The sequence below is a fragment of the Aulostomus chinensis genome, chromosome 1 (genome assembly GCF_037954235.1).
Source record: "Aulostomus chinensis isolate RoL2024-O1b breed Wild chromosome 1, RoL_Achi_v1.0, whole genome shotgun sequence".
NCBI lineage: Eukaryota > Metazoa > Chordata > Actinopteri > Syngnathiformes > Aulostomidae > Aulostomus > Aulostomus chinensis.
Window position 1 is genome coordinate 34166137 of NC_141320.1, and position 13633 is coordinate 34179769.

Here is a 13633-nt window from a genome sequence, read left to right on the forward strand (position 1 = left end):
ACATCACTTTAGCATCATTTTGATCTTAGTCGCAAGTCTTACTGTATTATTGACAGCATCATTTTGAGTTTTGTAGCAACTCTCACTACATCACTGGAGCATCATTTTATCCTTGAGATTGGGGACCAATAATTTTATTGTCCATTTTGGGGACATGTACTGTACACACACACACAGATTTATGAAAGTCACTTTCAGGTGCCTGAAATTCCTTTGGGGACTAAAGTCTAGAAAAGTAATTTGAACATTTGTGTGTACTTTGTTTATTGATGATAAGATTTACACCGACCAAGTCAGCCATATTGGCACCACAATCCAATTGGCATGTCAATAAACATCACCCAATAAACCAAGGTCTTCTGTCTCAATGTATGTCAATGAAACATACTGTATTGTATTGCCTCACACTTACAGCATACAAGGATGCATGGCGTGGGTGGAACTGCCTGAATCTCTTCTGCAATGGAAGTTTGGTCAACCGTGTGGAACATTCCTGCACGATCCCCTTTGAGTGGGAAAGTAGCATCAACACAGCACCACGTGGTCCACCAGCAGCTTGGATTTCTGCTCCTTGTCTTGTAGTTCCACTTGACTTCTCCAAGGGAAGAGACTGCAAATAGTCAAGAACTCTGGGAAATTTGGTGGCTGTGGCCTCCTCAAATTCCACATTGATGTGGACACCAGTTCAAAGTTTGAAGTGCAGTTATCAACTCTGCACTGAAGTTGTTTCGTTAAAGGATAAATGATTTCCATTGTCCAATGATTTTTTTTACATTCCAATCCTCTAAAGTGATGGACTGATACTGTAAATATGTAGAAATTCTCTATTGTTCCAAGTACAGATTCTGTGTTTATACATGGTTGTAGTTTTTATACTTGGAGAAACCAGAATCTAACAGGAAATCACTGTAGAAAGTTGGCTCAGTTTCATAAAGTAACAACTAAATAGCTTCAATTGACAGCGATTGACCTTAAACTTGGCTATTTTGATGGACTATGCTTGCTTTTCCACTGTCAAATGAACTTTTTAATGGGAAATTCCTGCTCATAGACTGGTTTGTTTCATAAATGAACCAGTAAGAGCCCTGAACTTAGAGAAGAACCTGAAAGGTCCTTGTTCTTCATGTGTTTTTCCATGATGGGCCTGTTTTCCTGCAGTTGAATGCACATTTATCAACACTAAATGGACTGTAATTTAATGAGTCCGGCCTGTGAAACCTGCTGTGTATTTTTACAGTTTCTTCCATGTAATTTTGTGGAACAGTTCATTACTGTAATTTGACGGTATTCGTCTGGAAACTCTGCTGCCAGACTTTTTACTGTTTTTTTTCTAGTTTTTTTTCTTGACAGTGTACACAGAGGTCTGGTGGTTGAGCCGGGGCATTTTTACAAGCTGCTACCTGAAATTAATGCATTTCTTCATTCAAAAGACAAAACGGTCCCAGAGCTGATTGACCCAGAATGGAAATGGCACCTCGCATTTTGTGTTTGTGCCCCACAACATTGTCTGGCAGACAGTTGACCTGTCAATCACACACAGAGTCCCGCCCCCACACAGCTGAGAAACGCAGCTCTCAGCAGCTGCCTCAGTCACACAGAAGATAGACGCGTTTCTTGGTTGGCGAGTGCAGACACAACTTCTCTGAGTGCAGGATTCACTTCTCTCATTGCTGTTTGTTCACTGTTGAGGTTTTATTCCTCCACCAACCTGCTTCTGTCTGGAAAGAAACAAATAACTGGAGTGCTGCACATCAACAGACTTGGTGTTTGGACACGTACAAATGAAGTTTGGCTTTTTGTTTCTTCCATCAGATCAGAGCTGATAGGAAAAACAATCAGGTGGTTTTATTAAACCAGCAGTGAGCTGGACTTCAGCCCAGGTCCTCAGTCCCACTGTCAGTTCACTTCAACATGAACCAATAAAATCCAACCCTCACCTGGCCTGGAAATAAATAACAATTGCATAACAACTCCTTTATTTCTTAGTAACACTTGTCCTTCATTTCTCTCTTGTTCAGGTCGAGGTGGACTCACTCATCTCTATTTGGTAGGATTTCACTTCATGAGTTCAGAAGCATCTTCACATGAGACGCTGGTTCCTCACATTGATTGATCTCTGAATTCTGTGTTTGATCTCTGAATTCTGTGTTTGATGTCTGAATTCTATGTGTGATGTCGGGGATGAGGTCATGGAGCTGATCTGGGAGCAGTCCTGATGTTAAATGATGGGATGAAGGACAGTGTGGAGGCAAAATGGACAAAATGTGTCAACATCAAATAAAGTTGTAAACCTGTTTGAAGTCTTATTTTGTGTCTGATGGCCATTTTTAAAATCACTAATGATTTTTTGACTGAACGTCCTGGATCCTGTGGTGCCTGATGAGGAGACAACTTGAGTACAGAGTTGGAGAGGAGGGTTTTTGGAGGGGAGATGATTTTTGCAGTGCTACAAGTCAATAAAATGTCATCATGTTTCAAAATGTCCTCACTAAGATGGTTATTAATTCTCTCTCTCCCTCATTCTCAGCTGCTACAGCCTTTAAAGAAACCCTTTGACTGGTGGATCTAACAAAGATCAGATGTTGTCTCCTCTAGAACATCAACAGCTTAACGTTGTGGGCAGGACTCCTACCTGAGCAGGGAGACCCCAATGGACTTCTAGTCCTGATAGGGAGAGGGAGCCTCCTGGGTCACGGAGTGGGGAACCTGATAGGGAGTGGGACGACCCGCCCATTGTGGGTGATTGACAGGGCAGGTTTGATCTATGTTTTCATTTTCAAAAGTAATTTTGAACATTTGTGGAAAGTTCGCCCACCTTGAACATGTAGAAGATGTCTTCTGATAGTGAATCGACTGTTGTCACATTTAAGGATCACTTGAGCTGATAAGATGAAGGCTACACAGGTCCAGCTGGAGATGCCGGGGATTGAACCCAGGGCCTCACACATGCTCAGCATGCACTCTACTACTGAGCTACACCCCCTCTGGTAGAGTCACTGTTTAACTGGTGAATGAATTTCCAGTTGATTTTAGGAAACCTAGAAGTTCCTCAGGTGCCATCAATCTTAAGTCACTCCTTCACTTTGTGTGTGGTTCAAAGTCAGTGGTTTCATCAGAGCTCAACAACAGAACAAGCTGAAGTCTTCTGGAGAACGAGGGCACCGATCCCACCACCTCTCACATGCTAAGCTAGCGCTCTACCATTGAGCTCCTTCCTCTGCTCAGCAACATAACAGATAATGCAGGTTGACCTTCAGGCTGCTGGGAGGTCAACACCTGAAATATTTCCAGGATTCTGTCGTGTTGGTAGAAACAGTTTGAGGGAAGAAAACCCTCAAACATGATGATGTCATTATTGAAGGCTTTACTGCTCCAAACCTTTGCTTGTTCTTCTGGGGTTGTGAGAGGTTCTGAGTGATGAATGGAAACTGAAGGTTTAGGCATCAGTTCAAAGTAGCAGGAGCTTAAGGGGACATTTCAGATTTGTTGAAGTTGAGTCCTACTGCCTTCTTGTTCATGATGATGGTGATGTCAGAGTTCTTGCTCAGAACGATCCATGCTGTTCCTCCTATTAGTTATGGAAAGTTGGAGCAAAACGTCATGCAGGGTCACAAGGTCACGTGTTTTGTGTTATCAGCAGATTTAATCTATAGAGTGAGTGACGTGTGGTGTGTTTGTCAGGAGCTTAAAGACCAAAGTTGTTGATGCACAAGAGAAGTACACACGTCAAAGCTGCTTCATTTTAATGAGTGAAACTGAAAATTGAGAAGAGTGACAACAAAAATGGAGACAAGAAGTCTTCTTCAAAACACACACACACACACACACTCACATAGTCATATACGTGCAGTCAAATGCCAGTAAATTCTGAGTATTTTTGAATCCATTTTCATTTCATTCTTTTCTTTATGTTGCCCCCTGCTGGACAATAGGTTTAAGGTTAATGTGGAAAAAAAGCAGACAATAAATACGACTGAACTATTATTGAAATGCCGGCGACTTCATTCGATCTGAAAGTTCATTGTTTACCAAACAGACACTGATACAACAGCCTTAAAGTCTACCTCCATCGGCTAAAGATGCCCCTGGATCATAAAGCACAGCTCGACTGCTGGCTAACATGCAGGCGTGGGCCTATCACTGAAATCAGCAGTCATGAAAAACTGTGCTAGGCCTCCAGACCCAAGCTTGAAGAGGTTTGACAACTGGACCCAGGAGAATTTTAACTGAAAACCCCTGCTCTGGAGGATCTGAGGGATGCATGACTGCCCTCTGTTGACCTGTTTAATACAGGAATATCTGAGAAGTACTGAGGACGGCAAAGGGTGCTGATTGGCCAGCAGCCCCACACAGGTCAAAGGTCACCCCCACGGCGGACCAGTTTATTATAATAGTCACGACACCATCCGTTACAGTTGGGTTGGGTTCAGGCTCTTCAGCGCTTCTTATTTTTCCGTGAGCTCCTCCAGCTGCTGGTCCGTCTCTCCCCTTTTCTTTCTCTTCTGCTTACTTTTTTGTTTCTTTGTTCTTTAACTTTAAACAGAACTTCTCCTCTCCCCCTTTTCACGGTCACAATACTGTTGACCTCCCGTGAGCCTTGAATCTCCATCCTGACCAGTGGAGAGAAACCACCTTGTGCCTGAGAAGAGCATCGCGGATCCCAGTGGGAGCCACGGTCGTTGAGATGGAGGCTTGGTAGGCCGTCCCCCCACCAGGTCGTTGGAGAGGTTCCGTACATTGATGAGAACAATCCAGCTGAGAACGTGAGCAGGTCCTGTTGGTTGTCGTGCTGTCACAGTAACAAAGACCAGTGCTGCATCTGTTCAGGCCTCAACTCCTGTCTCACTGCCAGCTCCACCTGACTCCTCAGACTCTGCTCAACCTCCATTCAGGAGTTTTCTTTGTTTGGAGGTCACTGACCCTTCATCCTGAACACCTTCTCACCTGCTACCTTTGCCGTCCACTTGAGTCTCAGATAAATCTTATGATTCATGTCTGATCCTCCATGTGCCTTCATTGCTTTACCGTCCACTTGAGTCTCAGATAAATCTTATGATTCATGTCTGATCCTCCATGTGCCTTCATTGCTTTACTGGTATTATTCCTCTGGCTTACGTGCTTCCTTGTTTGTATTCAATCCTCTTAAAATTCCAGGAAGTGTTTCAACTGGTTTTTATATTTGTATGTAAGCCTCTGACCCTCAAAGAACTCACTGACAAGCTGGAACCTGAGACTGAGCGTTTCTCATTGGACTCTAAATTACAACCAGCGGTGCCCTGAGTAACAACTGTGTTAGCATCCTAAAGCTACATCATCACCACCAGCTGATCAAGTCACTACTCTGTACACGAGTCACTGTAACCTAGCAAAGTTGAACCTAGAGGAAAAGTACAGTTGAAGCCAGATGCAAACAGATGTTGATGTTTACTCTGTAGTCCTGGCAGCAAGTGTCCTTGGAGACGTCACTCCAGACACTCGCAGAGCTGACAGAGATGGTTTGACACAACTCATGATGTTACTGCACTGCAACAGTAACGGACCATCGATGGCATCGCTGTGATGGAGGAGGACAAAGAATTCTGTCATCAAGTTTTGTTCATGTTTTGTAAATGTTCTTCTTGATCTCAGAATTTAGTCTTTGATGTCACAGTGCCAGAACGGACCAAACCTGCCTGTGTCAGAGGAAGCAGAATGACATCAGCATCAGGACATTCAGAGCCTTCAGAAACGTGGTGATGGTTTCACCAAAGAGGGACCAGTTCAGTAAATGTGGTCAGGCTTCTGAGAGTCTGGGTTCAAGATGGAGTTCGGGGTTTTAGCGACTCAGAAAAACTGTTTGTGGCTCAGAAAGCAGAGGAGGGCTGATGAAGAGACCTCACAATGAGTGTCATCAAGGAGGAGGAGGTAGTAGACATCACTTGGGGGGGGGGGTAGAGCAGCAAGAAGAGAGAGAGGAGGAACAACTTGATTGAATAAAACAAAGACAAACAATCAAAGAGAGTCAGAGCAGAGGGAGCGGCCCTGAGTCACAGTTAATGGTGGAGTTTGATGATCCATCATTCATCTCCTTTAAATGCTGTCAGGGAGGGAGAGCCGTCTGCTGGTGGTGGTGTTCATTCCTCAGTGGGAGCCTCTATAGTTGATGTTCTACTACCCTCTGGTGGTGAGGCAGTGGGGATGCAGGTGATCTGCTGGTCTGGTTGAACGTGAGTGGACAGAAATCTTGTTGAGGTGACTGGGAGTTCCTGACTGTGGTGAGCTGCCTTGCTCCTCCTCAGGTCTTCATGGTGGCTTTCTGCTGGACTGTTGTTGAAGGGAACATGGCATCCTATCATTTTCAGCTCTGACATCTGGACAGTGGACAGATGTGACATCATCATGGTCTCACTGCCTGCTTTGTTCATGGATCAATGGAACGTTGTGTTGGAACCTTTATTGTAGAACTGCTATGAGCTGAGAGCTCAGTGTTGTTGGAACAACGCAGCTCCACATGGGACTGATGTGATGAAGAGGTTTTTATTGAGCTGAAGCTGGAGAGCAACAATCAAAATGGAGCAGCAAACATAATGTCTGGTCTCTCTCTCTTCTCTTCCCCACCTCTCTGTCTCCTCTCCTCCCTCACCTCCATCTCTCTCCAGCCCTTTTTAGACAGAAAATGTGCCAAATTTGCCGTCTCGTCTGTGTGAAATGGAGGCGTAATATTCCTCTTTTTGAAAAGACACCCTTGTGTGGGCATCAACACTTGATGTGATGTGCAGCTCACACAACCTCAGTCATTGACAACGCAATGACTGAGGTTGGCAGAGCGGGGCAACAACAGACTCTTGAACTGAAACCCAGGATGGAAACCATCTCGGAGCAGTTGGCCGCTCTGCAAAGAGGAGAGTGATGTTGAAGACCAGAAATTTAACTTTACAATTTGGATTGGACTGAAAGAGAAGACAGATTGGAATGTGTGCTCCTCCGCCCAAACCCACAGCTTCCTTATCGGCTGCCCCATTGTTTATCCTCCAGGAGAACTCCTTCTGCCTTGGTGACGTAAATGGCGCGTACTATCCTCCCCTCCCCTTCCCCCATGTGTTCTTGACCCCTGCCTCTGCCCTCTCCACCTCCCTTGGGGTGGCAGCGCCGACCTTGTAGTCTGGCTGCAGGCCTCACTCTCACTTGCCTCCATTGGGACAACGGACTGTTCAAGTTCAGCGTACATACACAACAAATGTATATGTGCTGTCATTAATTCTGAAGTGTACCATTATTACGATTAAACTGTGCATTCAGGGAACATTAAAGTGGTTTCAATCGTATTCATCAGGTTGATTTCAGTTTGTAGACGTTAATGATAAATCTTCTATACAAACCAAAGTTAAACACGGTGTTCCTCAAGGTTCAGTGCTGGGGCCGATAGTCTTCACTTTATATATGCTTCCTTTAGGTCATATTATTGGGAAACAGTCCATAAATTTCCATTGTTACACAGATGATACTCAATTATATTTATCAATAAAGCTGGATGAAGGCCAGCAGTTGTCTAAAACTCCATGTATGAGTTCCATCTAGGCTGGACTTTTGTAATTCTTTATTATCAGGCTGCACCAACAAGTGATTAAAGACTTGACAGCTGCACATGTATTGACAGGAACCAGGAAGAGAAACCATCGTAACAATAACATACACTCATGTAAGATAGTCTGAAGACACTCAAAGATAATTCAGTGTTTGATCAGTGATCAATACGTCAATACAAAGATCAGTAAGTGGTACCAGGTGGATCTTTCCATGGTGACCTCAGAGAAAATAAGATCAGCCCCCTCACCGTCATATCCAATGATGGCTCCATTATGTCAGGTTAACTGAGTTCATTTCCTGCTGCATTATCTGAAAAACGCTTTCTTAAACCAGAACCTCCAAGTTGGGTCTGAACGACCATGATAAATTGCACTATCTACTCAGTTTGAGTCACACCAACACAGAATGGACAAAGGACATTTTTCTGTTGTGTTGTTTCATGTTTTCCTGGTCTGGGAAGTTTTTGCAAGACAAATGTCTCTCAAGTGTGTGTTCTCCTCATGAGTGTGTTTACATGCAGGCTTCCTCTTGTGACAACTGATGTCATTGGAAACCATCTTGAGGACATTTGGAGAAAGTTCAATCTTTTAGCTGCAGTTACAGTGACTTACAACACTGCAACAACAACAAAATAACACCCTCCACAAACACTCTTGTCCAACATTTGTGCCCAAATTTTCTCCTCATGAGGCATCAAATCACTACAAAAACAGCCATTAAGTTGATCTGGTTGGGCACTGGTATTTGTTCTTGCTGCATCATCGTCCAGCCTCCAACCAGAGGTCCCTCAGTTATCATGGAGCCACAGGTGGAGTCTGGATTCTTTTCTGGAATGAGACGGCAATGAGAGTCCTGCCAAGTGACATCACTGACATGAATGGATGACTTCAGTCACGTGACTGGATGACTTCAGTCACATGACTGGATGACAGTGTAGATGCCAATATAGAGGTTGGGGAAATCGTCTCTGAGAATCCAGCTTGAACCCACGCCCTCCTTGTCCTTCAAAAACCCAAACAGCGACCATCAGTCTCCCTCCAATCCTGTACTTGGTTCAATGTTGCTGTTCCATTTTGCAGCAGTAGGTGTCGCTGTGATACCAGGTTCAGTTCAAGAGTCCCAACTCCAGCTCATGTTGGTGACCTCAGTGGCAGGTAAAATGGTGCTTCAGTGGATCATGTGATCAACTCATGTGTGTCCTCACTGCTCCACAGGTCTGTCAAATGTTCTGTAAAATAGTTGGACCCAGCAGAGCTGCTAGATTAGGAGTTGATGGAGTCGTTGCAGATACCAGGGTCCAGTTCCATCCTCACTACCCCTGGTGACCATGTCAAAGTGTCCTTGAGTGAGATACTGAACCCCTAAATACTTCTGATGAGTAGATTGGCTCCTTGCATGGCAGCCTTCAGCATCAGTGTGTGAGTGTGTGAATGTGAGGACATTGTTCAGCTCATCATCACTTTAACATCACTTTAGCATCATTTTGAGATTAGTAGCAACTCTCACCACATCACTGTATCATCATTTCTTAGGTTTGTAGCAACTCTCATTACATCACTGTAGCATCATTTTGAGGTTCGTAGAAACTCTCACGACATCACTTTCAGCATCATTTTGAGATTAGAAGCAACTCTCACCATATAACTTTAGCATCATTTTGAGGATAGTAGCAACTCTCACGACATTACTGGAGCCTCATTTTGAGGTTTTTAGCAACTATCACTACATCACTGTGGCATCATTTCTTAGGTTTGTCGCAACTCTCATTACATCACTGTAGCATCATTTTGAGGTTCAAAGAAACTCTCACGACATCACTGTCAGCATCATTTTAAGGTTAGCAGCAAGTCTCACTACATGACTGTCACCATCATTTTGAGGTTAGTAGCAACTCTCACCACATCACTGTAGAATCATTTCTTAGGTTAGTAGCAACTCTCATTACATCACTTTAGCATCATTTTGAGATTAGTAGCAACTCTCACCCCATCACTGTGGCATCATTTCTTAGGTTTTTAGCAACTCTCATTACATCACTGTAGCATCATTTTGAGGTTTTTAGCAACTCTCACGACATCACTGTCAGCATCATTTTAAGGTGAGTAGCAACTCTCACCACATCACTGTAGCATCATTTCTTAGATTAGTAGCAACTCTCACGACATCACTGCAGCATCATTTTGAGATTTTTAGCAACTCTCACGACATCACTGTAGCATCATTTGGAGGATAGTAGCAACTCTCACTACATGACTGTCAGCATCATTTTTAAAGGTTTTAAGCAACTCTTACTGCATCACTGGAGCATCATTTTGAGGTTTTTAGAAAACCGAATACATTACTGTAGCATCATTTTGAGGATCGTAGCAACTCTCACTACATCACTGTAGCATCATTTTGAGGTTTTTAGCAACCTAATACATTACTATAGCATCATTTTGAGGATCGTAGCAACTCTCACTACATCACTGTAGAATCATTTTGAGGTTCGTAGCAACTCTCACCACATTACTTTAGCATCATTTTGAGGTTCGTAGCAACTCTCACCACATCACTGTAGCATCATTTCTTAAGTAAGTAGCAACTCTCATTACATCACTTTGGCATGATTTTGAAATTACTATCAACTCTCACCACATCACTGTAGCATCATTTTGAGGTTCTTAACAACTCTCACTACATGACTGTCAGCATCATTTTGAGGTTTTAAGCAACTCTTACTGCATCACTGGAGCATCATTTTGAGGTCCGTAGCAACTCTCACTACATCACTGTAGCATCATTTGAGATTTTAAGCAACTCTCACTACATCACTGTAGCATCATTTGGAGGATAGTAGAAACTCTCACCATATCAGTGTCGCATCATTTTAAGATTTTAAGAAACTCTCACCACATCACTGTAGCATCATTTTGAGATTTGAAGCAACTCTCACTACATCACTGTAGCATCATTTTGAGGGTCGTAGCAACTCTCACTACATCACTTTAGCATCATTTCTTCGATGAGTAGCAACTCTCACTGTATCACTGTAGCATCATTTTGAGGTTTTTAGCAACTCTCACTACATCACTGTAGCATCATTTTGAGGGTCGTAGCAACTCTCACTACATTACTGACAGCATCATTTTGATTTTTTTTTTCAACTCTCACCACATCACTTTAGCTTCATTTTGAGATTTTTAGCAACTCTTACCACATCACTGTCGCATCATTTTTAGGTTCGGAGCAACTCTCACTACATTACTGGTGCATCATTTTGAGGTTCGTGGCAACTCTCACTACATCACTGTAGCATCATTTTGAGGATTTTAGCAACTCTCACCACATCACTTTAGCATCATTTTGAGATTTTTAGCAACACTTACAACATTACTGTAGCATTATTGAGGTTCGTAGCAAGTCTCACTTCATTACTTACAGCATCATTTTGAGATTTTTAGCAACTCTCATCACATCACTTTAGCATCATTTTGAGGATAGTAGCAACTCTCACTACATGACTGTCAGCATCATTTTAAGGTTTTAAGCAACTCTTACTACATCACTGGAGCATCATTTTGACGTTCGTAGCAACTCTCACTACATCACTGTAGCATCATTTTGAGGTTTTAGCAACCTAATACATTACTGTAGCATCATTTTGAGGATCGTAGCAACTCTCACTACATCACTGTTGCATCATTTGAGATTTTAAGCAACTCTCACTACATCACTGTAGCATCATTTGGAGGATAGTAGCAACTCTCACCACATCACTGGAGCATCATTTTGAGGTTCGTAGCAACTCTCACTATATCACTTTAGCATCATTTTGAGATTTTTAGCAACTCTCACCACATTACTGTCAGCATCATTTTGAGGTCTTTCGCAACTCTTACCACATCACTGTCGCATCATTTTGAGATTTTAAGAAACTCTCACCACATCACTGTAGCATCATTTTGAGGTTTTAAGCAACTCTTACTGCATCACTGGAGCATCATTTTCAGGTCCGTAGCAACTCTCACTACATCACTGTCGCATCATTTTGAGGTTTTAAGCAACTCTCACCACATTACTGTAGCATCATTTTGAGGTTCCTAGCAACTCTCACTGCATGACTGTCACCATCATTTTGAGGTTTGTAGCAACTCTCACTTCATCACTTTCAGCATCATTTTGAGGATAGTAGCAACTCTCACGACATCACTGTAAGCATCATTTTTAGGTTAGGAGCAACTCTCACGACATCACTCTTGCATCATTTTGAGGTCGGTAACAACTCTCACCACATCACTGTAGCATCATTTCTTAGGTACATAGCAACTTTCACAACATCACTTTAGCATCATTTTGAGATTAGTAGCAACTCTCACTACATCACTCTAGCATCATTTTGAGGTCGGTAACAATTCTCACCACATCACAGTAGCATCATTTCTTAGGTACATAGCAACTCTCACAACATCACTTTAGAATCATTTTGAGATTAGTAGCAAGTATCACTACATCACAGTGGCATCATTTCTTAGGTTTGTAGCAACTCTCACCACATCACTGTAGCATCATTTTGAGGTTCGTAGAAACTCTCATGACATCACTTTCAGCATCATTTTGAGATTAGTAGCAACTCTCACCATATAACTTTAGCATCATTTTGAGGATAGTAGCAACTCTCACCACATTACTGGAGCCTCATTTTTAGGTTTTTAGCAACTATCACTACATCACTGTGGCATCAGTTCTTAGGTTTGTAGCAACTCTCACCACATCACTGTAGCATCATTTCTTAGGTTAGTAGCAACTCTCATTACATCACTTTAGCATCATTTTGAGATTAGTAGCAACTCTCACCCCATCACTGTGGCATCATTTCTTAGGTTAGTAGCAACTCTCATTACATCACTGTCAGCATCATTTTGAGGTTTTTAGCAACTCTCACTACATGACTGTAGCATCATTTTTTAGGTTAGTAGCAACTCTCACCACATCACTGTGGCATCATTTTAAGGTTTTAAGCAACTCTTACTGCATCACTGGAGGATCATTTTGAGATTTGAAGCAACTCTCAACACATCACTTTAGCATCATTTCTTAGATTAGTAGCAACTCTCACTACATCACTGCAGCATCATTTTGAGGTTTTAGCAACTCTTCCTACATAACTGTAGCATCATTTTGAGGATAGTAGCAAATCTCACTTCATGACTGTCAGCATCATTTTGAGGTTCGTAGCAACTCTTACTACATCACTGGAGCATCATTTTGAGTTTTTTGAAACTATTACCACATCACTGTCACATCATTTTGAGATTTTTAGCAACTGTCACGACATCACTGTAGCATCATTTGGAGGATAGTAGCAACTGTCACTACATGACTGTCAGCATCATTTTTAAAGGTTTTAAGCAACTCTTACTGCATCACTGGAGCATCATTTTGAGGTTTTTAGTCAACCGAATACATTACTGTAGCATCATTTTGAGGATCGTAGCAACTCTCACTACATCACTGTAGCATCATTTTGAGGTTTTTAGCAACCTAATACATTACTGTAGCATCATTTTGAGGATCATAGCAACTCTCTCTACATCACTGTAGAATCATTTTGAGGTTCGTAGCAACTCTCACCACATCACTGTAGCATCATTTTGAGGTTCTTAACAACTCTCACTACATTACTATCAGCATCATTTTGAGGTTTTAAGCAACTCTTACTGCATCACTGGAGCATCATTTTGAGGTCCGTAGCAACTCTCACTACATCACTGTAGCATCATTTGAGATTTTAAGCAACTCTCACTACATCACTGTAGCATCATTTGGAGGATAGAAGCAACTCTCACCACATCACTGGAGCATCATTTTGAGGTTCGTAGCAACTCTCACAACATCACTGTAGCATCATTTGGAGGATAGTAGCAACTCTCACCATATCACTGTCGCATCATTTTAAGATTTTAAGAAACTCTCACCACATCACTGTAGCATCATTTTGAGATTTGAAGCAACTCTCACTACATCACTTTAGCATCATTTCTTCGATGAGTAGCAACTCTCACTGTATCACTGTAGCATCATTTTG

The 13633-nt window shown here is 42.4% G+C and overlaps 1 protein-coding gene across 1 annotated transcript in view; it reads right to left on the reverse strand.

Annotated features, from left to right (window-relative positions):
* Window positions 1–7077, reverse strand: part of LOC147271392 (uncharacterized) — a 73836-nt gene extending 66759 nt beyond the window's left edge. Inside the window, exon 1 of the mRNA XM_086202766.1 lies at window positions 7054–7077. Coding sequence (XP_086058892.1) covers window positions 7054–7077 — 24 coding nt within the window. The remainder of the gene's footprint in view (window positions 1–7053) is intronic.
* Window positions 7078–13633: the final 6556 nt, after the last annotated feature.